Source organism: Anarhichas minor, unplaced genomic scaffold (assembly GCF_050575085.1).
Source record: "Anarhichas minor isolate MPS153535 unplaced genomic scaffold, ASM5057508v1 ptg000051l, whole genome shotgun sequence".
NCBI lineage: Eukaryota > Metazoa > Chordata > Actinopteri > Perciformes > Anarhichadidae > Anarhichas > Anarhichas minor.
The window spans coordinates 388,356-416,194 of record NW_027466497.1 but is presented as its reverse complement, the minus strand read 5'-3'; the positions used below and the strand labels follow the sequence as shown (position 1 = coordinate 416,194).

Genomic DNA, 27,839 nt, shown 5'->3' with positions numbered 1-27,839 from the left:
CTGTCAGCTATGAGCGTAGCTGAGTTTTGTGTGATGACACACAAAAATGGCGCCTCCTGAAGAGGTAAGGGTATGATGCAATAGCATCATTTATTTATTTTTTATTTTGTTTTGATTTTTGTGTGATATGTGATCCCACGATTCTCACGATGTCATGAGAGCACGCGAGAATCGTGGAATAACATACAAAATTCAAAACAAAAGGAAATAAGATTATGCTATTGCAGCATTACCTCTTCAGAGTCTCATTTTTGTTCCACTTGCCTTGCAAGATAAATAAACCTCCACACAGACAGGGGTGGGAAGTTTGAAAGTATTGAAAGACAGACTTGCACATTGTCCTTTTGATAATATCAAAAACACATGCTTTGTTTTAGGATTTATAATAAAGGGCTTAATTCCAAAACTCTTTTTTCAGAAAGAACATCATATTTTTAAAGCGACAAATAATCCCATCCTAAGCAATTTGAGTATTTTCTAAGCAACGGCATAGATGAACCCTAACATACCCATTCTGAATTTTCATGCAAGACAGCATTTTGTCAGTTTATCTCAGTTCAGTTGTTAGCGAAAGGCACAGACTCAAAACCATAATTACATGTGTTAATCCAAACAAACATTGTTTTTCGACAAACAAACTCCTGCTGCCACTCTTGTCTCTAATTTCAATTTACATTAAACCAAGTGACATGAACCCTGCCGCTGCATTTTGGGAAAAAACATCAGTTACCCGAGACTGAGATTCTAATTTGGTGTCATGCTGTTCCTATTTTAGCTCTAGAGACACACATATATTCATCCATATTTGCTTTCTCAAAACACACATGCATTCAGCATGCGTGATTCTGTTGGTGAGACATTATTAATGACCCCATTAAAATTAATGACAAAAGTAATTACAATTTAATTAGAAAATGAGCACTTTTTATGATTGTTACAATTAACCCCAACTGATGTTACAACTGACCCTAGTTGCAGAGTAGATTATGCCAATGTGCCCCTCTGCTTTCGATAGCAGGGCATTTCTCTTTCGAAATTACACAGGATATATGAAATCAGACAGATATGAGCGCTCAGTATCAAATTTCAAATCTCTGGGCGAAATAACCACAGATTAATGAGGTAATAAACCAAAGGCATTTCAGCTGTCCCTGCTCTCATTTAGAGCGGAATTTTAGAGGCAATTCCTTCTCTAAAATGCTTCTGTGACAGTTATGGTTGTGAATAGAGACGGAAACAGATGTGGAAGAGAAAAATGTATCGACAGAGACCAAAGAAGTGTTTTTATCAAAGTGGAAATTTAGATGAAATCAGAAAAAGTATGTTTAGCTTGGTATCCAAGGGAGAAAGTGTTTGTGTGTGTGTGTGTGCTGTCTTTTGTGATGGATGAATGACAGTCGGCATGACAGCTCATCTTCTCTCAGGCGGCTGGGTGACAGAGAGAGATGTTACAGCACAGAGACAGCACAACCACCACACTGGCTGGCAGGTGTCAGAGACACACACACACAGACACACATCCAGAGCATGCACCTGAATGCAACATCAAGATCGCCATCTTTCCTTCCATGGCTTTCACCAGCCTCCCATTTCACAACCCTGCCACCTCTGTCTCGTCATCTCCTGCACCCGCCTCCACCCCCTCCATGTTCCCTGTAAGTGAGCTGTCTCTTTGTGGGCGGCGGCCTCCTCGTCTTCCTCATAGCCTCAGACCTGAGCCCGTCAAACGCCTTACCCCCACTCCCAATACCTCCCATCCCAATCAATGGGAGCAGCATGAAGATTTCACACACCTCAGGCAGGCGTGAGGCAAACAGGAGGAGGAGAGGAGGAGCAGGAGTGTCCCAGTCGCCTGAAGGGGGGGGGGGGGGGGGGGGGGGGAGAGAAATAGAGGAATGGGGGAGGGGGGGAGGGTTGGGGAAGCAGGGGGTGATTTAGGCTGTCAGGGCGCCAGTTTGGTGGAAAGATGGGGCTTCTCGTCCTGAGTCAGACAAGGCCAATAACTCATTAGAGAGAGAGAGAGAGAGAGAGAGAGAGAGAGAGAGAGAGAGAGAGAGAGAGATGTAGAGGTGAAGATGGCAGAGAGGAAGCGGGGAGAAGAAGGAGATGAGGGGAGCACTCTTCGACACAAAATCAAGGAGATTTTTTTTCCCTTTCTCTCCTTTTGCCTTTCTCAACCCCTCACTTTTGTCTTTCCTCTTTCTATTCTGACCCTCCTCCTCATCTCTCCTTTTTTTATTACCCCCCCCACCCCGCACACACACCCTTTCCCTTCTTTCCCTCGGCAACTCCCTGGTAACCCCTCTCCTCCCCCCCCCCTCCTCTCCTCTCCTTCCATCTGTCTTTCTTGCTGCAGTGCCCATGCTGCCAGGCAGTATAAATCACATCTCTGGGCTTGGCTGCAATGGGCCTGAAAATAAAAAGGCATAAAAGTGTCGGGATGAGCTACGGGCTGGGGGGGAGAATTCCTTTATGATGGGTCTAAATCCTCCTCCCGCCTCGCGTCCCCGGCATACACACACACACGTACTCACACACACATAGACACACAGATTGCTTGTAGACGCATACACATGCACAATATACGCCACTACTTTGAAATTATCCCCCCAAACTGTGGCAGTCTGGGTCTCTCTCTCTCTCTGTCTCTCTCACACACCTGTGCAACCGTGCAACCCTCCAAACACACACACACACACACACACACACATTCTGCCACACACCATATTAAGCTCTTTGTTGGCTGTGATCAGAATTGAGACGTCGTCTCACTGTGCCCTGTCTTTAAAGGGACGGGTTCAACTAAAACAGCTTATGTTGACATAAGCCTTGGCACTGTCATCTGCCCTTAGACACATTTCTCTTAGTGTCTTCTTCTTTTTTTAAAGAGCAGGAAGAGGTAGAAATACCATCTACAAGTTGCAGGTTGAAAGAGTAGTCACGTTACTTGCAGCCCTTAAAGAATTTCAGTCCATTCCAATCTGAATTTTATACAAAAATGAAATTGCATTATGATGCAGAAACTAGAAGTCACAGGTGATAAAAGGATAACGCTTATGCAGATGGGGACTTTAACATTTTTGGGCACAAAAATGATATACAGGGAGCTCCTCTAAGGTTTAGTCTACTATTAATGAGGGATAAACGTAGTGGATGGGAGAGTTAATGTGCACCAAGTACCTGAAGCAGTCTTTCTTTACTGTCTAAAATGGATTTTGCAAAGGTGTTCACCCTGCATTATAGAACAAAGGAGAGTCACTTCACTGTGTATAACGGTAATTGTGGACAATTTATGATCTCTCTGGTCTCCATCTATGTATCGTTCTGAGTAAATAAACCAATAAAAAATGATTGAGGACGCCTATAACATATTGAGATGAACCTGCTGGCAGAGATGCATTGTAAAGGTTGTCTAAATGATTATGGGAATGAAGATGGAGGTGAGTGAAAGCCCGGTGGATGGGCAACTCCATCACCTGCTAAAATCAACCTATAGCTCTGAGTTCTCCTTTAATCTACGTCCCGATGTGCACTTTGTCAATTCTATTAGATCACGCTGTGATCACACACACACATACACACATATAGAGTGATGATGATAATGGTGAGCACCTCCCTAGATGAAGCCTATTCAGTCACAGTTGGAGCCATCTCAGACCTAATTATGGTTGGTTTGGCGTTTTAACTGTATTGATCAAAACTCTAAACAAACGAGAAATGCTTATCAAGCTGGAAAAGAAGAGCCCTCTGGAGTTTTGTGTGCGTGTGTGTGTGTGTGTGTGTGTGTGTGTGCGCACTCCACAGGGGTGAGTGTGAGTGATGGCGCAGGTCTAAGAGGTGCTGAGATATTGGTGGTTATAAAAATTGCAATTCTGAGCTTATGAGTTATAATTACAGCCTCCCCTCCTTCACCCCTTTTACCACACACACACACAACCAGATATTTCTTCACATATATGCTCACATATGCAGGCCTTGGGACATGCACAGACACATGCACAGACACGCACAGACACACGCATCAAGGATTATGCACACACTCGCACGCACAAATTAGCTCGTCCATAGCAGCACTAAGTGTACAATACCCTGCTCTGATGAGCAAGCTCCCGTCGACCTTGGAACTCTCTGGAAAGACAATGCAAGGGGAGCCATGCTGCTAAAGGGAGGAGCTGGGGGTGGTGGGAGTAGATAAGGTGGAGGGAGGGATGGAAAGAGGGAGACAATAGATGAGAGAATGAGGGAGAGAAGGAGGGAGAGAAGGAGAGAGAGAAGGAGAGAGAGAAAGACGGGTAAGTGGTGCTGCTCAGTATAGGGCAGGAGGGCAGTGCTCCCTCCCTCCTCTCCATCTCAGCTCATCTTGAATGCAAATGTGGTTTCTATACGGTTCCTTTGTGCCGCTTCTAACTGCTCCAGAGAGAAGCAATTACAACTGCTCCATTCACTCAGAGAGAGAAAGACACGCATGGATAGAGAAGGGTAATTAATAAAGAGATAGGAGGGATGAGGGAGGAAAGGAGGTGAACGCATACCTGTGGAGGATCTTCAAGTAGGATTGGAGCGTGGTATTGATTGTAGTGGCAGTATGCTGTTGACACACACACACACACACACACACACACAGTCGTTCACTGGTTCATATTTTCTGACCGACTACTCCGTGAGAGGTCAAAGGTGAGAGGTCATTAGCATTACATCAGAAGTGTTATGTAGAGTGCGTGTGATACTGCATTACACTGTGGCCCTCAGTAAATATGCCCCATCTGTCTTAGAGTCGTTATTCCCCCAATCATTGCTTCAAAGGCCTGACAGCCGCAGAATATATTGAATCAAAAGAACTCCATCTAGATATGACATCACCCTCCATTCCTCTCCGTCTTTCTGCAGACGCATAGTTGCGGCACAGTGCCGTATCCTATTGCAGTCACAGCGGCCGGGCGGCGCTGCAAGGTATGGTGGGAGTTTTTATGGCCGTCATTTGGGCCGCTAATATGTCATCTCCATTAGCCGACTTTTAACACTCGCAGATAGATGGCCCTGTGACATTTATCTGCGCATCGGGTCGTATTTTAGCTGTTAAATGGCTGGCGATGTGCGGAGTGCGTGCGAAATGAGTGTGTGTGTGTTTTAGCCGTGTGATGGTGGGGAAGAGGGAGATGCATCGACTTTTAATGATGCTCTATGCAATAGCACTTTAGAGGTAATAATCACAGATACAATGCAAGCCGTCACCTTTGACCCCTCCCGTCGCGCGGCGCAAAAGAGAGTAGATAGGAAGGGGAGCCGGCTGCAAGGTCGAGACCCAGGCCTCCTTCCTCAACAATTAGACAGCCGAGATACAGTGAGCCGGGACCTGCAGCGTCAGCAAAAAAAAAAACTACAAAAGAGAACAGCTAATTAACTTAGTCTTCTGAGAGATGATGAGGGCTGAGAGAGAGAGGGAATTAAAGAGTGAAGAGGAAGAGAGGTGGAAAGACTATGGGAGCAAAAATAAGTGCAGGGGCAGAGAGTCACACAAAATAATTGCTCGTATAGATTTTGCCATTGTTGGCTTTTGTAAGGTCAAGGAGGTGAAGCCATTCCCTGTGGTGGCTTCAGGTGAAAGTCTAAATGAGCTAATAATTTAGACTCATAAACGAATACTAATATTGACAGCCACCACACATACTGAAAAGCATTAGAAAGATTCCTACCATTAAACCGCTGTAAATATGATATACCGTCTCGTCATTTAACTCGTCACGTACAGCGGAACCTTTCCCCCCCCTGGTCATAAAAACACCATCCACTATGCTGCATCAAAAAACAGATGTTCTGTGTCATTTTATGTGTTGCCTACAGGAGCTCGGTCACCTGTCCAGAGGCACCGAAGTTGACTAATGTGACAGAAAATTAACAATTAAAAATATCACACGGGCCCAGAGCCACCACAACGTGGGCCATTCACAACTCAGTGGACACCCTAATTGCTTTGAAATACAATTTTGGGTTTGGGCTTTGTTTGGTGTTTTGGAGGTATGAAGCGCATCAATGCACACTGGAAATTGAGTTATAAATTACAGAGCTGAAATAGACATGTTCCTTGAATACTCAATATCCAAATGCTAGACGTTCTCCGCTACAAAAAGGCAGATGCGTGCATGCACACACAAAAAAAAAAAAAAACACAAGATGCCACCACTTGAGATTTCATTGCCTTTTGACAGAAAATTGACTGGCTGCGAACCAAACAGTTAATGTGTGTTTATGTGCGTGTGTCGTGCTGTATGGCTGTCATGGGGTACGTTGATAAGGTCAAACCTTAACGGAGATGGAGAGTTCAAACCACAAACCAGTGGGACTCGGGAGAGAAAGTGTTCATTCATCCACAGCTTTCCCACCAGTGTATACAGAATATGTTTGTGCGTATTTGTGCTCACAGCTGTCAGTGTGTGAGTGAGTGTGAGTGTGTGTGTCTATGTCTCTGGGTCGGTGTTCGGCAGATGAATACAGCTCAGTGGCTGGTGTGTGAAGTCACTGACAGCTTCATTATGGCCTGTGCGCACAGGGAGACAGTACCATCCAGGGGAAGGAGAGCAGAGGACAGAGACTGGGACAGGCCGGGTTTACCATTGGGCCGGTCCATGTCAGTCCAGCACTTGGGCGGAGGGAGGGGTGTGTAAGGACAGCTGCTGTCTTTTTTAATGAGCCTTCGCTTCTTTCATCAGCTTTCAATTTACAGGGCTGTCCTGCACTCTTGCACTGCCCCCTTCCCTGTAACACACACAGAGACAGTTTGAAGCAGTCTTGTTTCTTGCGGGTGATTCCCAAGAGTCGGTAATAGTTAAATTAATTTGCTGTCCTCCTTTAATTAGACCATCTCACCTGGGACAAAAGTGACACAGGGATGAAATGTGACCAGCAATGGGCCTCTTTCTACTCAATCTCAACATGGAAGATGTTTACAATCTAACACACACTTGATAGATAGCATTTGACACCTACAATAGCAAGATTCCAGCTTGTCGAGAGCAGCAAAGGGCACTACAACTGGAAGAATTTGTTAGATACACCCAGTTTGTTGGATACACCAATCTTAACAACCCTGCAGTAAATCTTGCCTTCGTCCAAGGTTGTAATGTTCGCTTTTGTTGAAAGTGTAGGCATAAAGATAACTTTAAAATTACACCAATGATCAGCACACAGCTACAGTGTAAATCAAGCATTATAGACTTACATCCCCGTACCGCATTTACACAGTAGTTTGAGGTCCTGTGATGTCTACACTCCCTCTACTGGGCTTTTACAAAAAAGCAGGACTGTTTCATTGAATTCAGTTCCATTTCAAGGTCCAAGAAAAGTAAGTGCTGACCAAATTCAATAGTATATACGAAAAACACAGATAATATTTCAAAAATGACAATTTATTCATGCTTTTACAAATCATAAAAGCATTGAAATATTTTTCTAAAAATCCAGTCTACAATTTAAAGTTCATCCCTTGCTAACATCAGTACAGTTTCAGGGAAGATAAAAATATATACATTGTAAATATTTAAGAAATCCCCATTTTTAAATGTTTACTCTACATTTTCTTAAAACATTTTTTTCAAGCAAACCAATTTAAATTACCATGATAATGCTTTAAAGAGAAAACTAAAGCAAATTATTAAAACAAATATCCAAAGGGGAATAATAAAGTTAACAAAAATGTAAAATAACATTTTTCAATCTTTGGAAGTTAACTAGGGAAAGCAATAGCGTCATGTAGTATCACAAACCGGTTAATTAAGCACAACTGCTGTGTGTCAGGGCGCAATGAGTGTGGTAAGGAGTTCTGAAGACAGCTGAACAGCTCTGGGTCTCTGTCAGAACTCTAGGAAGGAGATGGGGCTTCCTCGCACTTCAGTGTCCACGCTTAGTCCCAAGCCTGACGAAGAAGTGCTGCAGTGGGAGGAAAGGCATAAGAGGTCAATTCAGCATCAGAGATTGAAAACTATTTATTTATTTTTTTTTAAAACATGCAACTATTTTGTCAAAGCTCGTACCTTTCACAGTCAGAGTCACAGGTGGCCTGGTCCACCAATCTGCTGATGCAACCGCTGCTGGATCGCTGAATGGCTTCAGCCACTGTGTACCTGGTCTTACCAACAGCACACCTTGCCATCTTTGTGACGCTCAGGTCTGACTGGAGGAACAGATGGAGTCGACTGTCCGATAACAAAAAAGGCGCGTGAAGAACACTGGAGAAGGAAGGATTTTAATGGCACAATTTCAAAGAGTGAATGTAGACATTTGAAAATAGTTGAAATAGTGCAGATCAAGGTCACCCTCAGGGTCTAATAGCGCTCTTGCTTTTAGCAGATTAATGGTTAACAGCCTTGTGAAGAGACTGGGGTGTGAATGGGTACCACTAGGTGCAACTCACCTTTCTAAAAACTCCTGGAAGCCCTTCATCCTCTGTGTGACCTGCTCTGTGTTCTTCAGGCTGAAGAAGGGATTCCAGGGCGGCAACTTGGGCAACTCCCTGGACAGAGAGCAAAGAAAAAGCACTTAGGGAAAACTTACTGCATGCTTATTTAAGTCAGATACAATGGGCATCAAACTGATTAAAGCCAACATGTAAATAAATTATAAGAATCTGAGGTACAAACTTGTGAACATACATGATTAGAGCATTCTGTTCCAGACAATGACGCAGCCAAACAAACTCACTGTAACACCGTCTAACATAGGAAGTCTTCTTTCGAAAGCACATGCTATTGGTCTGCAAGGAGAGACAGCAATTCAATAGACTTAGTACAAAGTCAAAATTCCCCCCGACCCACCCCCCAAAAAAAACAATTCTCACTTGTATACAGATCTCGTAGTCGACGTGCGTTTGCCACAGGTCATCTTTAAGAAGCCTCGGCTCCCGAACACAAACACTGATAAACTCCTGCAAATTTCCAGGATCACATTAAATGACAAAGAGTTGCAAAGATTCACAAGTATTAAAATTAAAAACACAAGATGCGTTTCAGCAACACCATTTTCCACCGGGCCTTAATTTTGGGACATGATCAAAATGTCAAATCAGTTGTGACTGCACAAATAGACAAGAACGTGAGGCACATTCTTGACCACTTACTTTTTGACAGACGGACAGATTGTGCAGCATACCGTCCATTGTTGGTACAAAGACCTGCCAGAGATAGAGGGGGGGAAAAAGATAGTATTGAAAGTGATCTGTTCAAACTTATGTTAGCACAAAACTAGCTTACAATTACCTGTCATGACCCATGTGAAAACAGTAAATAAAAAAGGTGATTTCTGTTAAATGTTACATGTTCATGAAGACAGCACAAACAATAGAGAACAGTAAAACATTGAATGCACTAATTAATGCCAATAGTCCTTTGTTTTCAATGCTAGATCGGTTTTGGCTGGTGATTAATACTTTAAGGACTCAAATTGCAAACATTTGAAACGGATAGGTTGAAGGGGAGCAAAGGGCAAAGAGGATTTAGCTTAAGGGGAAATCTTGACCCAAAACACTTTAATACGGAAACACACACACCAAAAGATTTTGAAACAAAAGAAATCCTGTTCTGTGCCACAACAGGAAGAAATACAGGCAATCCCAGCTATTTGCCCAGTCACCAAATAACTATAGCTATTCTGATTAAAGTGTAAAAAATAAGTTGCAAAATTTTCACACAAAGCAAATTTGCTGAAACACCATTTTCTTGTTAGACAAGTGACTGCATGGATGTTCAACCGTGGCATGCAGCTTTTCCGTAAGATACTACAACAGTGTCCCCCTCACATGACAGGCTTGTCTTAAGGAGATCATCTGCCCCTATAGACACCTCAATGAGACAAGTCATTCACAAGTACCAAGTCCAAGCAGAGCAAATCAAATCAATAAGTATCCTACAAACAAAGTCCCGAGGTGACCTCAGAGTGACTTTGATCCATACTGACATTCTGAAAACATTACATGAAATCATAGGCCACTCACACTAATTGGACCTACCCTATAAGGAGGTCCTATTGACTGCATGGTATTGTTCATGATAGTAACACTGCCATCTTTTATGATCTCATCTACACACCTGTAAAGTTTATAACAGCATCTCTACAGAACCCAGGCAGGCTATGTATATTAAATACAAATTAAGGTGATGCCATATTAATATACTGTCATATAAAACTAAACTAAATAGCCAATGAGTAACTACCAATCCATTCAAAACATGACTATAAAAATATATATGGATTTAAATGGATACTTGTATTAAACATCTTGCCAGTTAGATTATGATGCAATGAAGCTCCAACGTTTCAACTGCCTTTGGGAGAATAGCAGATTCTGCCAGAACTACAATAAATGTCTACAAAACAAACATTCAGATTTCAGCCTACCTTTCCCGTGTTCACTGTCCGTGCAGTAATCCGGTGTTTCAGGGCAAACGGGGGCAGCTCAGTGGGATGGCTTGAGGCTCAGCACTGCCTGAACTGAACTACTGCTGCTAATACAAAACACTCAGTGCGACCTCTGACTCGGTGCTTGGTCACGTGTTTTCAGTCCTTTACAGTCCATATCGTTACAAAATAGACACAAAATAAATTGTCGTGAAAAAAAAAAACTCTGCCACACCGACAACCAATATCAGCCCTCTTAATGAAACGGGCTGTGTCCTCAATGCGCACCTGTCCCTAATTCTTTGGTGATCAGTCTTAAATGGTATCACCTGGTGGGAGGAGGTGATACCATTGATGTGGTTGAAAGTAACAGACTGGTGAACAACCGCTTAAAACCTCAGATAATATCAATAAAACTGGATTTGACCTCAGATAATAAATTCACCATCATATTGATAGGCAATAAGTACTAAAGGCATTGAGGATTTAAAGCTTTCTTTTTTATTTTGCCAATCTAAACCGGAAACCAAAAATAAGCCTTGAACTCAAGCCTTAAGCCTTGCCCACTAACAAGTGTACAACGAAACCAGATCTTTGTCTATCTCAGAACAAAAGAAAATGTCTCTCTGTTGTTCATTCAGTTTTTTTTCCTTATAAAATTTCAATTAAAAAAAAATAATTGCAGACTTGTTTATGTCCTGTGTTTTTTTCTGTGGATTTGGGAGTTTTAGCAACCTGGAGGAATTGTTATCCAAATATACATTTACACATTATGATTCCAGTATTTTTTTCAATTATACTATATATATTATATATTATATAGGGGCAGGGTATTGGCTATTTGAAGACTGTTTGGTCAACCATACTTGTATTATGGGCAGTGTGGAGAAGTCTCTAAAAATAAAATAAAACAGACTATCTAAACATTTAACGGAATAAAAGAAAATGTAAAAATTTCAAGGACCTACTTGCAGATTTTATTTCTGGTTTCTAGGAGCCAGCAGAATCCATCATTTTACATTATATTATTATATAAGTTCATGTGGAATCCAAAAGGACATTTTTATTACTAAAACAATATGGTGACCTTTAACCTTATCTTCTTCTAGTTCAATTCTCCACTGAGCGACACCCAACAATGATATTCACAACCGACCATAACAGAAGAGAAAGTTATGACAGTGACAAAAACTCTTTACTGCCCATGCCTGATTAGCCTATAAATACATATTAAAAGAGTGTAGCTCCGGTCATCCACAATACAAGAAAGGGAATGCGACGACCCTGCACGAGATTTAGAAATGCATGGTGATTTTTTGCAGATTGCCCTCGTTGCTGGAGTAGTTTGCTGCATGTCCTATTGCAAAAAGAGGTAACTGCAACACAGTATAGATTCAAAAGGTCCAAAGCTTATTCAGGAACATTCTATTGTTATTCAGGATTTTCAGTTTCACTCTCAATTCAGCATTCTCTCACATTGGCAAAGCATCAAATATTTAAAATATAAGAGTCACTTTTACTATATCATCAAGTCTGACAACAGCAATGTTGCTCTCCTTACCCAAAACAATCCCAAATCAATGTAAATTCCAGGCCATACCCCAGATCACAATCACGATGGAAAGAATAATATCGCACTTTGAGCACATATTGCCTCAAATTACAGTTTAGATTTAAGAAAAACATAACTTACCAAAGTCTTTGGAGTCCTATTCCAACATCCTATCCAGCCCAGGAGTGGAACATAATTTGTGAGATGTGGCCTAAACTTCTTCTACCTCTGGTGATAGTTTTAAAAAAAAGGGGGGGGGGGGGCTATCTTCTGCTCATTTGCATATAAAGGGTTCTTTACCTTTGGACAAGTCAGCAGATAAAGTATTTCAGTCTCTCTAGATAATCCAGTTGTCTGGTTATAGCTAATAAATGCAATTCCTAAAATTCTGAAGAAAAAAATGCTGACTCAGGGAACTGCTCTGTGATCTGGACTATAGACAACCATCATGTGCTGTAGAGATGTCATGTGTAGTTATAAACTGTTATGTGATCATCTGAGATTAGCACGTAAGTGATGACTGTGCTGAATTGATAAGAGGTTCGACTTAATCAAGGTGTTACAAATTTAAGATGTCCCATTGACTTAATTTGCTAAATATTGTATAAAACTGTCTGTTTGCCACTGTAAGTCCACTTTGATGTGGGAATTAATACATTTTTCCTGAAAGGATTCATTTCTAGTAGGGTCTTTGTATCAGGAAGAAAGTAAAAGCAAATTCCTAATCAGCATTTTTTGATGAAGTCTAATGTACTTTGTCTGTTTAGGGAAGCGTCATGAGGGATTTTTCTACAGAAACCAAAAACTCTTATTTCCACAGAAACTTAATCTACACTAAAGCACAAAAGGCCCAAAGTCCATGTCCCGTACCCTAATGCCAGTCATGAGACTGTTCTCCACGCTGCTGCAGAGGTAGTCCTGCCATCTGGCGACATGGCCCGAGAGAGACCCATCACTGCTGAACTCAGCTGTTTAATAAAGGTAGAGCTGAGCTTTAATGATATTAGAGTGTCACCACAGATTGGCAGACGGTTGAAAATATTTACTCAGTTAAAAGTGGCAATGCCACAATGAAAAGATAGTCACAAAATAAGAAAAGTCTTGCATTTAGAATCTTTTTTTTAAATTTTGAAGTAAGCGAAGAGGGACTGGCCTCGTGATTATTGAGCTTCTCATTTTCTTTGTGTACAAATGAACTGGTGAGTAAGGGCTGCATGTAGGAGAATAAAAGTGTTGTTGCTAAAAACTGTGCTGAGGGACTGTATACGAGTAAAAGTACTTATTAACCACATATTAGCCTCAAAATCAGGTAGAGAAGTTAAAGTACAGTATACACTGTCCGTTTTAACAGGATATATTCTCATCTCTATAGCTTTCATAGTGCTGGGTCACGGTGTTCCCACCACAGTGATGAATACAAGACTATAACAAAATGTTTAACTTGAAAGCTTAACCAAATCATAAACCCAGTTCCATGTTTCAAACACTACCATCAACACACAAGCTCTAATTAGTCTAGTTTTCAACCAATCATCTTAACTAAAAACAAATCAAGTTGTAAAAATCCAACTTTTATAGCTAAATCTACATATGTATTTTAGACATATTTCATTGCCACCATAACAAATAAGCAGAAGAATTTGGTCACATAAAACCTTTATTAGAACTTCAAATAATATTTACAGACAGAGTATACAAAATGCACTTTTAGAACAAAACAATAGCACTAGTGTAGAAAACAAAAAGAACAGGAGATTGATAAAGAAGAGGTGGCTGACACCGTCACAGAACAAAGTACCATTTAGAATATACAAAATTTGACCAGGTTTGAATACGAGCGGTGCTGGGTTCGATCAAAGAATATATTTTCTAAACTGCCATCACATCAATCATTATATGATACCGGAAGACTTCTTTCATTACACCACCACCTGCTGCTGCTGCTGCTGCTCCCTTACAATCAGTTCAGCTAATATATACAACAACTTAGCTCTCCTTGACAGCCATACAACGCGAGGGCTGAAACATCTTCAAAAATAACTAAGACGGCTAAAACTAAAAGGCAAGCCAGAGACGAAAACTCAGTCCTGAGGAAACGGGTGTGAAGGGACTGCAGGGGGACCAGAGGACGGTATTACTGAGCCTCATCCTCTGGACAGGAATGCCATGTCAATCTCTCCTCATAGAAGGAAATGACCACCTGAGGGCAGCGAGTATTGGCCTCACGGGCTGGGACCAAATCAGCTTCATCTGAGTCTTTCCTAAAGAAGGAGGACAAAGGGGGAGACAAACATTATGGCAACTGTGGACTCTTGTTTACTCGAATCATCTCTGGGGGACATAAAGCCAGAGTATATCCCTAGTAATAAAGGGATTTACAGAAGGGACCATTTAATGATTCAAGTGAAAAAATGATTACAGTTTGAGCAGTGCACATAAAGAGGGCTAATTTCTTCTCTACTCACCATTTCATCAAGAACATCAACTCCCCGCTGCTGTCTGTTGCGCCAATGATCCGTTCTGGGTCGAGATTCCTAGCGAAGCCTCGTGGTTTCTCAGCCTAAGTGGACGACAACAAGTATTATGAGAATTTATGGGTGGTCTAAACAAGTTAATGTTTACATGCGACACCCAAGGTAATCAACAGATCATTTCTGTTGTGTCTCAGGTAAAATGTGGGTTGGACCGGCATGGTAAGTTAACTCACCACATCTTTCTTCTTGGCTTCCGTCTCCGGCTCATCTGTTGATGCCTTCCGCTTCACAGGCGCAGGCTTCTCCTTAACGTTCTTCTGTGCTTCTAAAAATGCTGAGATCAGCTCTGGACAATCCAGGTTATCCTCTGGCTCCCAGGTATTGTCGGCCCTAAATCAGCAGGGATGGAGGGGGTTACCATATGCACACCTTCACTTTGAATGCATTCAGATGCAGACAATGAATTGAATAAGCTTCAATGCAGAACGGGCAGCTTATTCGTGCAACTAAAAATGTAACTGTGGGCAAACGCATAGCACAACCCCATACCAGGGAAGCCGGTGTCCCAGGCAACTTACTCTGTAAATCCTTTCCACTTCAGGAAGAATTCAACTTTTCCATTGGCAATACGTTGGTCAAGTACTTTTTCCACCACAAACTCCTCAGGCTCCTCCTGTGTGTCCATTGCATCTTTCTTGCCCTTGGTATTCTGCTTCTTGCCCATGTTGTGCACTAAAAACAAAGAGTGTGAGAACTTCAATTGTTTAAAATTATCTTGCAACGCCATCCCAATAATTCACATGGCACATGCATAGAGCTACTGCTCTTAACCACAGTAAGTTGAAAGGAAGAATGGCGAGACTAACAAGCTCCAACTCATCCATAGATCAAGGGGCCGTAAACCATATTGTGGTAAAAACTTTTGTTATTATAACTAAGAAGTATCAAGTAGCTTATATGAAAAGAAACACGTACACATACATACTATTAGTAATGCTAAGTTACCAACCAAGTCATCTACGCGTTGTGCAAAAGAATATGCGAAGCTAGCCACATCACAACATAACGGTATGTAGGTTAGCCTACGAGCTAACTAACTCTAGCTTGGTTAGACTATTTTAGGCCCGGGTGGTAGAGAACATTTATTTGACTTTACTTTGTCTTGAGAAAAGCAAGCATCGATTACGAAAAGTGGTGTCAAGAAACAACTTAAGTTAACATTTTCAATAAGCAAATTACGATTAATTCCAAACTCGCCAGGGTAAAAATGCTACAAGGCCCAAGGAGGCAACAAAATCCTGAAATACAAACGTCTACTTTTCGCTAGCTTAGCTGTTAGCTAATATTCTTGTAACTTAGCCATAGCATTGCAGTGCGCTTAGCATACACTAACAGTGTACTCATGTAGCCAGGCTTAAATAGTATAGTTGTTGAGGTAACGTAACGTTATGGCTTACTTTCTGCGTAAACTGCGTTTCCTGCCACAAGGTCCAAGTTGCAAAAGAAAGCTATCGTTTGCTTGCCTAGATCAAACGATTAAAAATTACGACAGATGTTGGCATTAACATTGTATGAAATGAATTACTTTTTGCATACGCACCTTTAAAACAAAGAGGAGCTGTTTCAGTAATGTCTTCTAACCACGCGGTCAGCTTTCCCTTTATCTTGTATGCAGCAGTGCAGCAGGCGGCAAAAGCTAACGCAGTCGTGGGTCTTCTACGGAAGCCGAGAAGGGAAACGCGCTTTGTTTTTTTGCGTTTGCGCCTGGTCGCTGGTTATTCTGTATTTTAGCCCTCCGCCCTTCAAAGGTTGTGGTCTTATAAGACTATTAGTGTTCGGTCTACATACACTCGTGTGTCCCTGTGAGTGTTTTTAAAAATTAGCTTGTGGATATTCTGCCATCAATGCTTGTTATTCAAAGAGGGGGGAAACTATGCTCTTAAAAAAAGTGACAAAAGAATGAGACAGCCTGTTTAATCTTTCTCGTTTTCAAATCAGAAAGAACAATGTCTGCAAGAGCATTTCAAATTCCCTAAGCAAAATCATACTATCAACAGTCAACAATCACCATGCAATCAAAAACATTTGCCCTCAAAACATATTGAAATTTCGACAACCAGAAAAGTAAACAACTCTTGGTCAAACCAGAAAATTAAGTTTGTGAGGGACAAGAAAAATAATTCATGAGTTACACTATTACTTTATGCTCCATTTTCCATTCAACGCACTCATCTGACTGTATAAAGACATGCCGATGAATAAGATGGTAACTTTTACTAAATACTTATTTCAACTCTGATAATCTCAAGTATATAAAAAGCAACAGCCAAATGACGATCTTATTAAATAAAGTTGGTGATTGTATTTTTTACTTCTTTTTCTTTTCCAGAGATGGGATTGTTTAGGTCCATTTATATAATGGTAATTTGTAGTCAATGAGTGCATTTAAGTTTATATTTTTTTTAATTAGCCAAAATCTATAACATAAACCAAGGTGTGAGGAAGAATATAATCTTGCCTAAAGTCTTAAGTAATTAAAATGAAAGGGTTAAGAAAAATTGTGCTTTAAACAAATGACTTATTAATGTAAAACATTACGCGGTAGCCTCTTACAAACACTCTTGTTATGATAATGTACACTCACAATAACCAAAACATTTATCCAATGCAAATTAAGGCCTTGTCAATTTAATCATTGGTATATTGTATGTCATAAAGACATAAGGAAAACAACATTTCAGTACAAATTTCTACTGAACAGTACATGCCCTCAAATATGTGAAACAAAGCTGTAAACTTTAGATAGGCAATGTCCCCTTTCTCACCACTTTGAGAAAAAACATTATCTTACCATTATGAAAAAAAAGATACTGCAGTTTGACAGTGTCTCATGATGCATATAAGCATTTCAGTATCCTCAGAAACTTTAATAAATACAATCTTCAACCTCCTTATACTGAATAGGTATACATTGAGAGGCAAGATTACATGGAGACAAACAAACAAACAAACAAACAAACAAAAAGCATCCTCCTCTGAGATCCCTATCCAGTAAGTGTCTCACTGCTGGCCATGTTGACTTTAGGCATGTCTGGTTGTCTCAAGCCTCAATGACTTGAACGTTAACAGGCACTGGTAGCATCGTCGGCAGCTTAGCTGATCCCTTAAACTGCCCAGGGTGAATTGTCCATCTTCAATAAGCATAAAATGTCCAGTGTGTAAGCTACGTTTTCCCCCATGAGAACATTTATTTACAGAGATTTTTGTATTATTTATGTTCCGAGTGTCTTTGCTTTTTTGCAGCTTTTTGCAGATTTGGGCTCCTAACAGCGGTGAATCCACACACACACACACACACACACAGGCAAAAGAGGAGATCCCAAAACCGGAGTCAGGCAAGTTAGTCCAAAAATATCCCAAAATCTAAAAGCTCAAGTCTCAGCTGGCAATACTGCATCATTGCTTTTTGTCCTTCTTCCTCTTGTCTGTTTTGGTACCCGTTGATGTGGATACAGCAGGTCGTCTGACAGGCTGCACTACAACCCTCCCGTTAGCCCCGCACTGCAGGGTGAATCTTTCTGGGTTCAGGGGCCGTCCTGAACTATCTCTCAGCCGGGCCAGGACGTCTCTGGTCAGCTGCTTTATCTGCTGGCCCACAGCACCCATTGTCTTGGCTGTAAGCTGCTTCTCTTTCAGCAGCCTGCTTCTCTGAAACTGCAACCTTTCCACCTCCTCTTGCAGCCCTGTGATGGCATCTAGTTTGCGCTTTCGGCAGTTTTGCGCCGCCAGTTTGTTCTTTCCCCGTCTGCGGATATCCCTCAGGAGGGTCACCTGGTCAGGGGAGAAGCCGTGACCGTCAAGGACCTCTAGGAACTCCTCCACAGGCATGTTGACAATCTGCAGGACAGAGAAGGGGATGCACATGGCACGGGCGCGCAGCTCATCACGACTCAGATCCCTGTCGTCAAACCTTGACCCATCGTCATCGCTGAGAGGCTCCTCTTTGATACCTTTGTGAGGAAGTGTTACTGATGGCTGGTTGAAGAAAGCAGGAGATGAGTAGCTGTGGTCATGCCACACACTCTCACTCAGATCAATGGGGGACCACGTTGTGTTGTAATCCATGATGCCCTTTGAGGGGACTGAATCCACCTCACTGCTGTAGCCTGTAGCTCCACACTCGTCCTCGCAGTATGAACTGGATGACGATGACATCTCGGATGAGCCTGGGCGGGTGAGGAGTTAATTTATGCATTAGTATGTACGAAACAATGTCTTGACCTAAAAAGCCGTGGCAATAAAGAAATGTAATGTTTTGAACCAACCTGGGGAGACTGGACCTCCAGAGCTGCTCTCCAAGGAGAGACCCGAGTCAGAGTCCAGGTCCTCGAGGACCTGCGGGTTTATGCTCTCCAGAGAGCCCATCAGCTGGGTGTCCAGGCCTTCCAAACCTAGCTGATTGATCTGGTCAAACACTGCCTCATCCAGACAGCCACCCAGTACACTATGCGATGACACATTTCCAGTTAAATTACATACTGACGCAAACGGGAGCGCAGCCAGGCCCACTGCCATCCCTGGTGACGGGTCTGAGTGCGAGGAGCCTGTGGATTCCAGTCGAAAGAGGTTTCTTTGCTGTTGGGCGACCGGCCTGGACTCGACTCTTTCAGACGCCACACCAAACGCTCGGGTTACCATAGCATCATGCAAACTGACATCCTGGCTGATGGCGCTGGGGATGTCCGTGCCGAGGTCTGACAGACGCTCCGTAACAAGGGAGTCCAAGTCCTACACATGAGACACGCATGTTAGCTGATTTTCTTTGCAATTTAGAAGAAAAAAATCATTACAAGACATACATACTGATATTTATTTCCTTATGCATCTGAATGACTGTTTAAACCAATATTAGGCTTCAAGTAAAATACATTTCCAGGGGCCAAAACTTACGTCGAGGTCAGTGACAGACAGAGAGAGTAAATTGCTCCAGTGCTGGTCAATATCAATGGTGGGAGGCTGGTGGCGGGCTGGATCAGACAGCGCAGTGATGCCTTCAAGAAGACTCTGAAATAGGCAAAAAGGAAATGCATAGAATAAAGCACGGACACAGTACGTGGTGTGGTGATGCTATGTCTCCAATGTGAATAAAAGTATTTGTGCCAGAGTTCAAAATCATACCACAGTATATGCTAATAAAACTGTTGAAAATGCCATTTTATACTCTTAAATCCTCTTGAAAAAGCCAGCTGTATAGATTAGGATTGTGAACTCTCTCTGTAAGACATTCAATAATTATTGTGCTTCAACATCCGCTAATCTTACAGTGTAACCACAACAGCACCGTCATCAGAATGGTGTAGTTTGAGTCATGCGAGAACATGAATTTATGGTTAAAAATAGGTACACGGTCATTTTCAACACAGTCACGTGACAGTAAGCCTTATTCAAGTGTGACTCGCTTATTGTCACAGACTGAATCATTGTAGTGAGTACTACAATAAAACCAAAAATGCTATGTTTCAGTGAACCATAAACTTTTAAAAGCAATTGATGCAATGTGCCAAATCTTTAACAGTATACAGCGATAAATGAACACTATGACAAACCAGGATCATACCTCTTGTTCCAGTGTGGAACTGTGAGCCAGCTGAGTGAGTGGGGCAGGTTTTTCTTCCTCTTTAACTTTAATATCCTCCTCCTGGTAAGGCAAAGAAAGGCAGATCGAGAGAAAGGGAAGACATAATTGGGGATCAGGAGAGTCAAAGATGAAAGAGAAAAAGAGTTGATTTGTTAGTTGACATCAAAAGACAATTACATTTCTGGTTTGGTAATCCCTATCTGGCCATCATAGATAATTGGATATCTTAGAAATGTATTAAAAAGAACTGTTCTGACAGATACAATGCTTGTTTTAATTAGCGGTGGTCACAACACCAGAGGGAACAGAGACCGACTGTACAGACTACATTTAAAACTCCATTCATCGTCCTGTCACCTGTGGCCAGAGCCTTTAACTACACATTTGCAGCTGTATTTGTGTACTGAAGTGGGGCTTAGGATTCATTTTAATATACTAACAGTTAAGCCAACTACTCTCAGAGATGACCCAACCCTGTTAGATGTTGTAAGACATTGCTGATAAACAAAGTACAGCATTTAATGTGAGGCAGCAGCCGTCGGCCACAGACACAGTATGCTCGATATATCCCAACAAAGACAAAAATCTATTTTCAGTGCCCAAGTGATAACAGGGGGTGGATTCTCACCCATTCCAATAGGAGAAAAGACTGTTTTTACTTAATGCTAGAGGCAAAAACATGACAGACTGTACATTACACCAGCCGAGTTCTGCCCGAGCTCTGTTTGAGCTTGTCGACTTCTACTGGAGTAGCTTTTCCTGCTCCAAATGGCCCACTGAATGTAGATAGGTCTTGATATTTTCAAATATTACCGCTGTAGTCCTCTCCTTTGAAGTGTTGGATTTCCAAAAACTACAAAAACTTACCCTACGAGCAGTTAAGCTATTTACAAAAGAGTGGGTAAGGAATAAAAGATTTGTCGACATCACATTATCCATGTGAACAAGAACCCTGGGAGGGGGAAGTGTATAAGTATGGACCACCGCTTTTGTGTAAGCAAACAGGGTGTGGGTCTAAGCCTCACTTCTCCACCTCTCAAGGCCCACAGCTGGTGGTTGAGTCTGAAGAAAGGGGATATAGTTACACAATTGGCGACATCAACTGCCCTCAGGACATAACATTCACCAAGCAGCTGTTTCTACCCTGAGCTAGAAAAACTGGATTACTGGGGAAAAAATATATATATAATGGAAGTCACAGATTACAATAGAAATTATGAAACAACACATGTAATTGGTTATTATTGGTAATTATTTTTCAATGTTTTTATTAACAATAATAACAAGTGAGTGAACCTTTTGGCAAATAGTGTTACAGCTGTGTGGTTACCCGATACACTGGTCTTATCTGTGAAGTTAATTCTACTGTACTATCCATGGCTTAATGTGACAAGTTCCTGAAGAGTAACAGGTGCAGTGAACAGTTACTCAAATACTTCACCACAGTAAGTTACTGGTTTAGCTGGACTGGTTAGGTATTCTTTGGACTGAGTAACTGAATTATCATGATTAAATCTAACTAGGAAATAACAATCACTGAATTGCAACATGTTACAGAACAGGAAGAGCCACACAAAGTGAAAATGACTGAACATTTCAAGTTTTTGTCAACAGGTTATTACATTGTGTGTGTCTTGTTTGCCTGGTGCTCCAGAATAGGTCGCATAATATTAAGTTACTGATTGGATGTACACCCATCATTGTATAACATGGGTCAGTGCTAATGGTTAGCATTAGCACTGATGAAGTTGTAACGCTAGTCCACCACCTCTCTCTGTCAACGAACTTTACTTTAGCCGGACAGCCAACCAGTCTTGGACCTATAACGTTAGCTTACATAGCAACAACGTCTGTTTAACTTTCTGTTACATTGCACACACACTTGCCTCTTTAAGAAAACCGCAAGCTCCGGTGCTACAAGGCCTTTGTCCAAGTTCAGTTGTTGTTGTTTGGCACACCTCTTGGCCACTGTCGGGCAGGTGTTCACTGTCATCCCTGGCTTCGTCCCCGGGGCTTTCTAATAACCCTGAGTTGGTGTCAGTGTTGTTGCTGGTTGAAGGCCCACAGTCAGCCTTGTCAGTGGCAGACACTTGGTGCACCAGCCATGCGTTCAACTGTGTGGGGAAGCTCCGTGAGCCAAGGGTCCTCACCTCGTCTAGGAGCCGGCGACTTGCAAAGAAATAGTCCAACTCGGGACATTTTGGGTGCACACTATATCCGTCAAGATTGTCTCTCAAATTATGAAAGGGTGTCTGGGTGTAGGCTGAGCTCGAACCCAAGTTAATCTCTATCAGAGGCGTATAATAGCCGCTTAAGTAGCTGTCGATATCCACGCGAACTCCAATCAAACTGAGTAAGATCGTTAACTGAATAAGGCCTTCTGACAAGTACTTTTTCGCGATTTGCATTTTCTAAATGCTTTAAGGGCTGCAGATAACTGTGAAATACTGACCCAACAGTTCCTCTTTCCCGAGTGGACAAAGGGAAAAGCCTAACAAAAGAGCACGCCTTCCCCTGTCAGACAAAGAGGTCCGCCTGTGCCGGTGAAATCGTTAGATAGTAGTGCTAGTTAGCTGTTAGCAGCTAGCTATCATCTTAAATCACCGGTTAATCGGAATCTGTTGGCGCAAACATAGCGAAGACGTTGCTCGTCAGTTATTCGTCGGCGACACTTCGCTATCAAATCTTTTCCGGCGTCGCTAATTAAATAGAAAATGAAACATCTGAGAAGCTAACCGCTGTCACTACTGTGGCGTGCTGCTACTGGGGAAACTTCGTTTCAGGTTTTGCATAGCTCAATGCAGATTGGACCAAAGCGCTCGCCGTAACAGATTGTGATTGGACAAAAACAATGTCAGTTGTAATTTTGACCAATGAGAGTAAGGGATAGTTGTTAACTCTCGCCAGCCCCCAGCCCACTTATAAAAAAACACATTTTCACAGAAATAGTAGCAGAAACCTTGCTGATTTCGCTTCAGAAAAACATTTAATATTACCCTTTGTTGTATTCATTTCGTATTTCTAACAGTTCATTGATCCCAAGGGAGTTTCTCAGGAACATGGTTTTGTTATATGTTTGGCCTACTGGTAATCGGCTGAATTACAATTTGAACTTGTTCAACTATGATGTCTTTAACTATCCCCCAAACAAAGCAGAAAGCCAATGGTGGGATTTTGACTTCTACAAAACAAATCAGTTCATACTCTGTGTGAAATATAAAGTCTAGATTGGGTAAACAGAAAATGTTATATTTCAGATTACATTTTCTTTAAAAACAAGTCAGTTTATGGAATACATTGTACGTTATGGATTAAACTATCAAACACTATATAAAATAGTTAAAATAGCTCCACCTCTACCAATTTCAACATTAAAATGCTGCTTGCACTGCATCAGTAATAACAATCCAATTATATTTAATTACAATCTAAGGGGGGTATTCTGCACAATGAGATTACTTTTCTGATATAGTGTCTCCACTTGTAAGATACATATTGAATGAGGGATTTTATTTTATATTGTGGTGTTGCTACTTTTTCTTAGTAAAAGATAAAATACTTTAATAACTCCAGCACTATTATATTGGAATAAATTCTGATAGAGAGGAAACAGAGGGAATTTTAACCCTCAAAAATTCAATCTTGGGTTTAAATTGCTCAATGGCTCTAAAATACAACACACTATTAGATCGAGCACAAAAATACATGTTATCTAATTTGAACTGAAAGGTTGGTCACTCTCAGATCAAGATGTTGCCGTTCAGACTGATGATGTTGTTGATGTGCATCTTATCCTTGACCCTGAATTAATCCTTTGGATGTTTCAAGGTCTGTCTTGCCAGTGGTTTTAGGATGTTGTCAATTCAATCTGAATCATATTATATAATAAGACCTTTAATTTTGAATGCACCTATTGTTTATTTATAATAACTCCTCATTGTTCACATTACTCATACTGACCATGCACATTTATCCTAATCCCAAAAATGCTGAAAAATGCTGAAGTTGCCCCTTATACCTTTTGAGTTTGTCCCCTCCAGCTTAGTACATTTGATAACCTATATGTAATTTATCTATAGGCTCCTTGTTAACCTATTCTGAAACAGAGACACAAACTGATCTTATAAAACAAGGAATGGAAAGACCTGTATGTGTTTGTGCCATGTTTGTTTGTTTTTCTACTTTGCAATCATAAAGCTCAGTCTGTCCTCCAACATCTCAGGCATACACTAGTGGCCCTTTTCAAGGTAATATCAAAAGAGGTAATTTGATAATACTAATACCATGACACACTCAAACATCCTGAGTCTCACTTATTTACTGATAAATTATCTAAGACTATGCAAGCTTAAGTGGTGAGATTGAGGACAAACTTGAGCTAAATCAAAAGAACAAAACCAGGTAGATAGAATTAAAAACAGACACTGATTTCACCTTTAGAAAACATTTATTGTGGAAGAAAATTGTAAAATACATACAGCATGTAGTAGTGTGTATCCAGTGGTGGAGGAAGCATCCATATAAATAAAAGTCTTGCATTCAAAGTTTTCCTCAAGGGAAAGTTTTGGCAGAAAGATGCATATAAATAACAAGTAGACACACACACACACACACACCTTCCTGATTGAACTTTCTATTTTTCTCCCCCCACCCCTACACACCTTCCTCCAGTGGTTGAACATTTGCACACAGTCTCCGCTTCACACTGATTTACACACTGCACTTATACCAGGAGGAATTCTATATATAACCTCACATACACATAAATATTTATACTACTGTCCATACATCTGACCTATAATGTATTCATATACTGTTTATAGTGCAAATATCTGTTCTGCAGCCTACCTCCAGCTGTTTATTCTGAACATAATGTCTCATTATTAGCAATACTTGTACTTAAACCTGCACTATATATTTTCTATAACTGCTGCACATGTTCATACTGTATATATCTCCTCATATTCATATCCACCACTTACTGTTATCATATATACTGTATATTATCCAATATGCACATTACACTGGGCATTACTGCTTTTTGCACTTCTGGTTGGATGCTAAACTGTATTTTGTTCTCTCATGTTTTTGTACTTTGTGCAATAACACTTAAATTGCATTCTACCTCATCTGATACTAGTGTAATAATAATCTAAAAGTACTAAAGGGAAGTACACTGTAAGTAAGTAAAGTGCAGGCAAACGTATTTGTAGATACCTTCATCCACACTGTGTATATTTTGCTGTGGGCTATGATTAAACAAATCAAATTAGAATTTTCTGTGTTTTTATGTTCATATAAATGTTGATATAAATTGTCAGTGTAAACAGGACTGACTTCAGGCTCCAAGTCACTGGGCTGGACTTTGAAGAGTGCCTGTGACCTGGACTATTTGCGACCCCTGCTGTCAAAGAATGGTAACATTAATGGATATCAGATATAGGTCACTTAATGAAAACAATGCAATAATTACCAAATCGGACAGTGTATATAACGACTAAGACATAGTCTGAGTAAGAATGCGTTTTACCAGATACAACTTGAATTTACATCGTTTTCCTGACTTGACGTAACATATAATGTGAAAACCGCATGTAGACAGTAACAACTCTTGACACTGGCATTATGTCACACAGCATATGCAATAAACAAGGTGTTGAAGTTCAAATGGATACAACTCTTCCTCCGGGTCTCTACTGCACTGATCTAGTTACCTCCGAGTTGCTGATGTAGTGGAGTTTTCTGAGCAAAGAAAATCAGTAATCCTTTTGGAAATAGCCTGCACAGACTTTGAAATGTCATGACACCATACGAGAAGTTTGGGAAGTCGTATTCAATTATGGGAGCAATGATGAGCGGCTCTAACACGTCTAGTTCAACACACATTGTCTATGTCACCTCGGAGTCTCACTGCCGAGTGAGCACAAGTCTAGTGCAGACGTGCTGTAGAGCTTATCTGCTATTTAGGATGCAACTGCAGCATTGTTACAGACCAACTGCAACAATCTAACATTCACACATCGAGAAACTGTCGCTTTAGAGTTTTGCAAAGCTGTAAAAAAAAGAAGCCCATTGAAAAAAACGAATGACATTTGAGGACCGCCTGGTGTGAGTTTAACAGATTTGACTCGGTAGCACAACAAATCCAGAGTCTAAACGCTCCAAATCGCGTCGCTTTAAAAAAGTTGTGAAGAGTGGTCTACTCCAATTGATCTGACGCCAGCGTGCAGTCATTGATTAATCCACAAGTATGTTCATAACGATGTGAAACACATTTAAATCAACTTTGTGAAGTTCTGACAGATTTATTAGGGGAGAGCTCTTAAATCACTCCTACGTACTACTCTGAGGACGAAGCTGATTGGTGGAATTACACGTGACTTGCGGAGGGCTAAGTGCGCGTGCGCACATGTTTTAGGCGCTGCAAAGACTCATGGGAAACCTGAGGGAAATCGAGGTGACTTCCAAGGGACTATTTTGTCGTTATTATTATAATTTCTTACCCCAGAGATGACAATTTAAACTCGCCTTGAAAGTCCTCTTTATATACTGGTCTCGAGTCAGATTTAAGGCCACGATGAGTACAAAATTAAATGTTTCACATAATATTGTTTACCCTAATTTTATTTATTTATTTAATTAATTATTATCAGACTTTGGGGGCAGAGGCAGTACTAAGTTTAGCTCTTCATGAAATGTGGGTGAGAAATATTAGTTTAACCTAGCCTAATCAATAATCTACAGTGGATTTATCGGTTGCACCTTAAATGAGATGATTATATGAGCAAAGAAAAAGACAAAAGTTAAAATACTGTAGATGCAGTTCTATTTGATTTTGCAGGACTGATATTACATTTTAAATAATATTCTCCAATATGGATGATTATTAGAAATGATACTGTTCTGATAAAATATATATTATATTATATTATTATATATTTGTTTTATTTCCTAATAAAATAATAAGCCAGTGGAAATATGTTTATCTGATTTCGTGTCAATAGTAAAAAAAATGTTTTGATTAATTTATAAATATGCTTCATTTTTTTATCAGGCTGAAGTGCAAAGCAAATTCAACTTTTTTTAAATAAACTTTTTTTCATTGACAATTTTATAATTTCTAACCCTAATTACTGTTATTATAATCCAAAACGTAAAATACTAGATATGTACTTGTTTCTAATTGTATGTTCAGTAATTAGGCTTTTTGTAAATAGGAGCCTACCATAATATTAATTGCATTAAAATATATTTCATATAAGAATGTATACAATTTTGAACTATAATATATATATATATATTTATTCTTAATAAATGCAATTATTTTAACCCATCAGGTGTAAATGTAGTGAGTGAGTGTCTGTGACATGCAGTATGTAATTGTGTGTGTGTGCGTGTGTGTGTGTGTGTGTGTGTGTGACTGGACGGGCTCACCTAGCGGAGCTCCGTCCTCCAGAGAGCAAAACAAGAGACTGGCCGCTCTTTGCCTCCAGACCCCTTGGCTGCTTGATTGACATCTGCGTTCAGCCAATCACACAAACGATTCAAAATTCGGACTTCCTATTGGTTCAACGTTCCAGCTCCAACGCCCTGCATCAGCCAATCACAGAGCGTGAATCATCATAAAACTTATGATGGCCGTTCTGGCAGACTGTGTGGCGCCCCGCAGCGGAGGCATATGGAAGCAATTTTACATCGGGCTGGCTCTCTGCAAATTGGGTTGTAATAATGAAAATACATTGCTATTTTCAGGGTTTTATTCTTTTTACTTTTCAATACAGGTTTTGTT

The 27,839-nt window shown here is 40.8% G+C and overlaps 3 protein-coding genes across 4 annotated transcripts; all 3 read right to left on the bottom strand.

Moving 5' to 3' along the window:
- Nucleotides 1–6,860: 6,860 nt before the first annotated feature.
- Nucleotides 6,861–9,148, bottom strand: snx10a (sorting nexin 10a). The gene is given in 8 exon segments (XM_076112696.1): nt 6,861–6,864; nt 7,761–7,858; nt 7,860–7,923; nt 8,028–8,222; nt 8,408–8,506; nt 8,646–8,746; nt 8,831–8,917; nt 9,110–9,148. Coding segments are annotated over 8 exon segments (687 nt in total).
- Nucleotides 9,149–13,577: 4,429 nt separating this feature from the next.
- Nucleotides 13,578–16,159, bottom strand: cbx3a (chromobox homolog 3a (HP1 gamma homolog, Drosophila)). 2 transcript variants are annotated; one of them, XM_076112755.1, is made up of 6 exons: nt 16,013–16,152; nt 15,870–15,935; nt 14,991–15,144; nt 14,646–14,802; nt 14,404–14,498; nt 13,578–14,199 (listed from the first exon to the last, which is right to left on the bottom strand). In XM_076112755.1, coding segments are annotated over exons 2-6 (534 nt in total). In that variant the 5' UTR covers nt 15,871–15,935; nt 16,013–16,152; the 3' UTR covers nt 13,578–14,072. The 2 variants fall into 2 exon arrangements, with proteins under 2 accessions (XP_075968870.1, XP_075968869.1); XM_076112754.1 differs by lacking the exon at nt 15,870–15,935 and having other exon boundaries at nt 16,013–16,159.
- A 211-nt stretch (nt 16,160–16,370) lies between these two features.
- nfe2l3 (nfe2 like bZIP transcription factor 3) lies at nt 16,371–22,832 on the bottom strand. Its single transcript, XM_076112753.1, has 5 exons — nt 21,937–22,832; nt 20,030–20,110; nt 19,363–19,476; nt 18,738–19,200; nt 16,371–18,638 (listed from the first exon to the last, which is right to left on the bottom strand). The coding sequence occupies exons 1-5, from the start codon at nt 22,456–22,458 to the stop codon at nt 17,869–17,871; spliced, it is 1,950 nt and encodes a 649-aa protein (XP_075968868.1). The 5' UTR covers nt 22,459–22,832; the 3' UTR covers nt 16,371–17,868.
- Between the last annotated feature and the right edge of the window lie 5,007 nt (nt 22,833–27,839).

Excerpts from the sequence above, each read along its gene's own strand:
- cbx3a (XM_076112755.1), bottom strand. Across the intron at positions 14,499-14,645 it reads AAGCCAAGAAGAAAGATGTG|GCTGAGAAACCACGAGGCTT; the intron begins GTGAGTTAACTT and ends TCGTCCACTTAG. Across the intron at positions 14,200-14,403 it reads TTGATGTTCTTGATGAAATG|GAAAGACTCAGATGAAGCTG; the intron begins GTGAGTAGAGAA and ends CTCCTTCTTTAG.
- nfe2l3 (XM_076112753.1), bottom strand. The coding sequence starts at position 22,458 with ATGCAAATCGCGAAAAAGTACTTGTCAGAAGGCCTTATTCAGTTAACG. Across the intron at positions 19,477-20,029 it reads GTTCCACACTGGAACAAGAG|AGTCTTCTTGAAGGCATCAC; the intron begins GTATGATCCTGG and ends TGCCTATTTCAG. Across the intron at positions 18,639-18,737 it reads TGGAGGTCCAGTCTCCCCAG|GCTCATCCGAGATGTCATCG; the intron begins GTTGGTTCAAAA and ends TCACCCGCCCAG.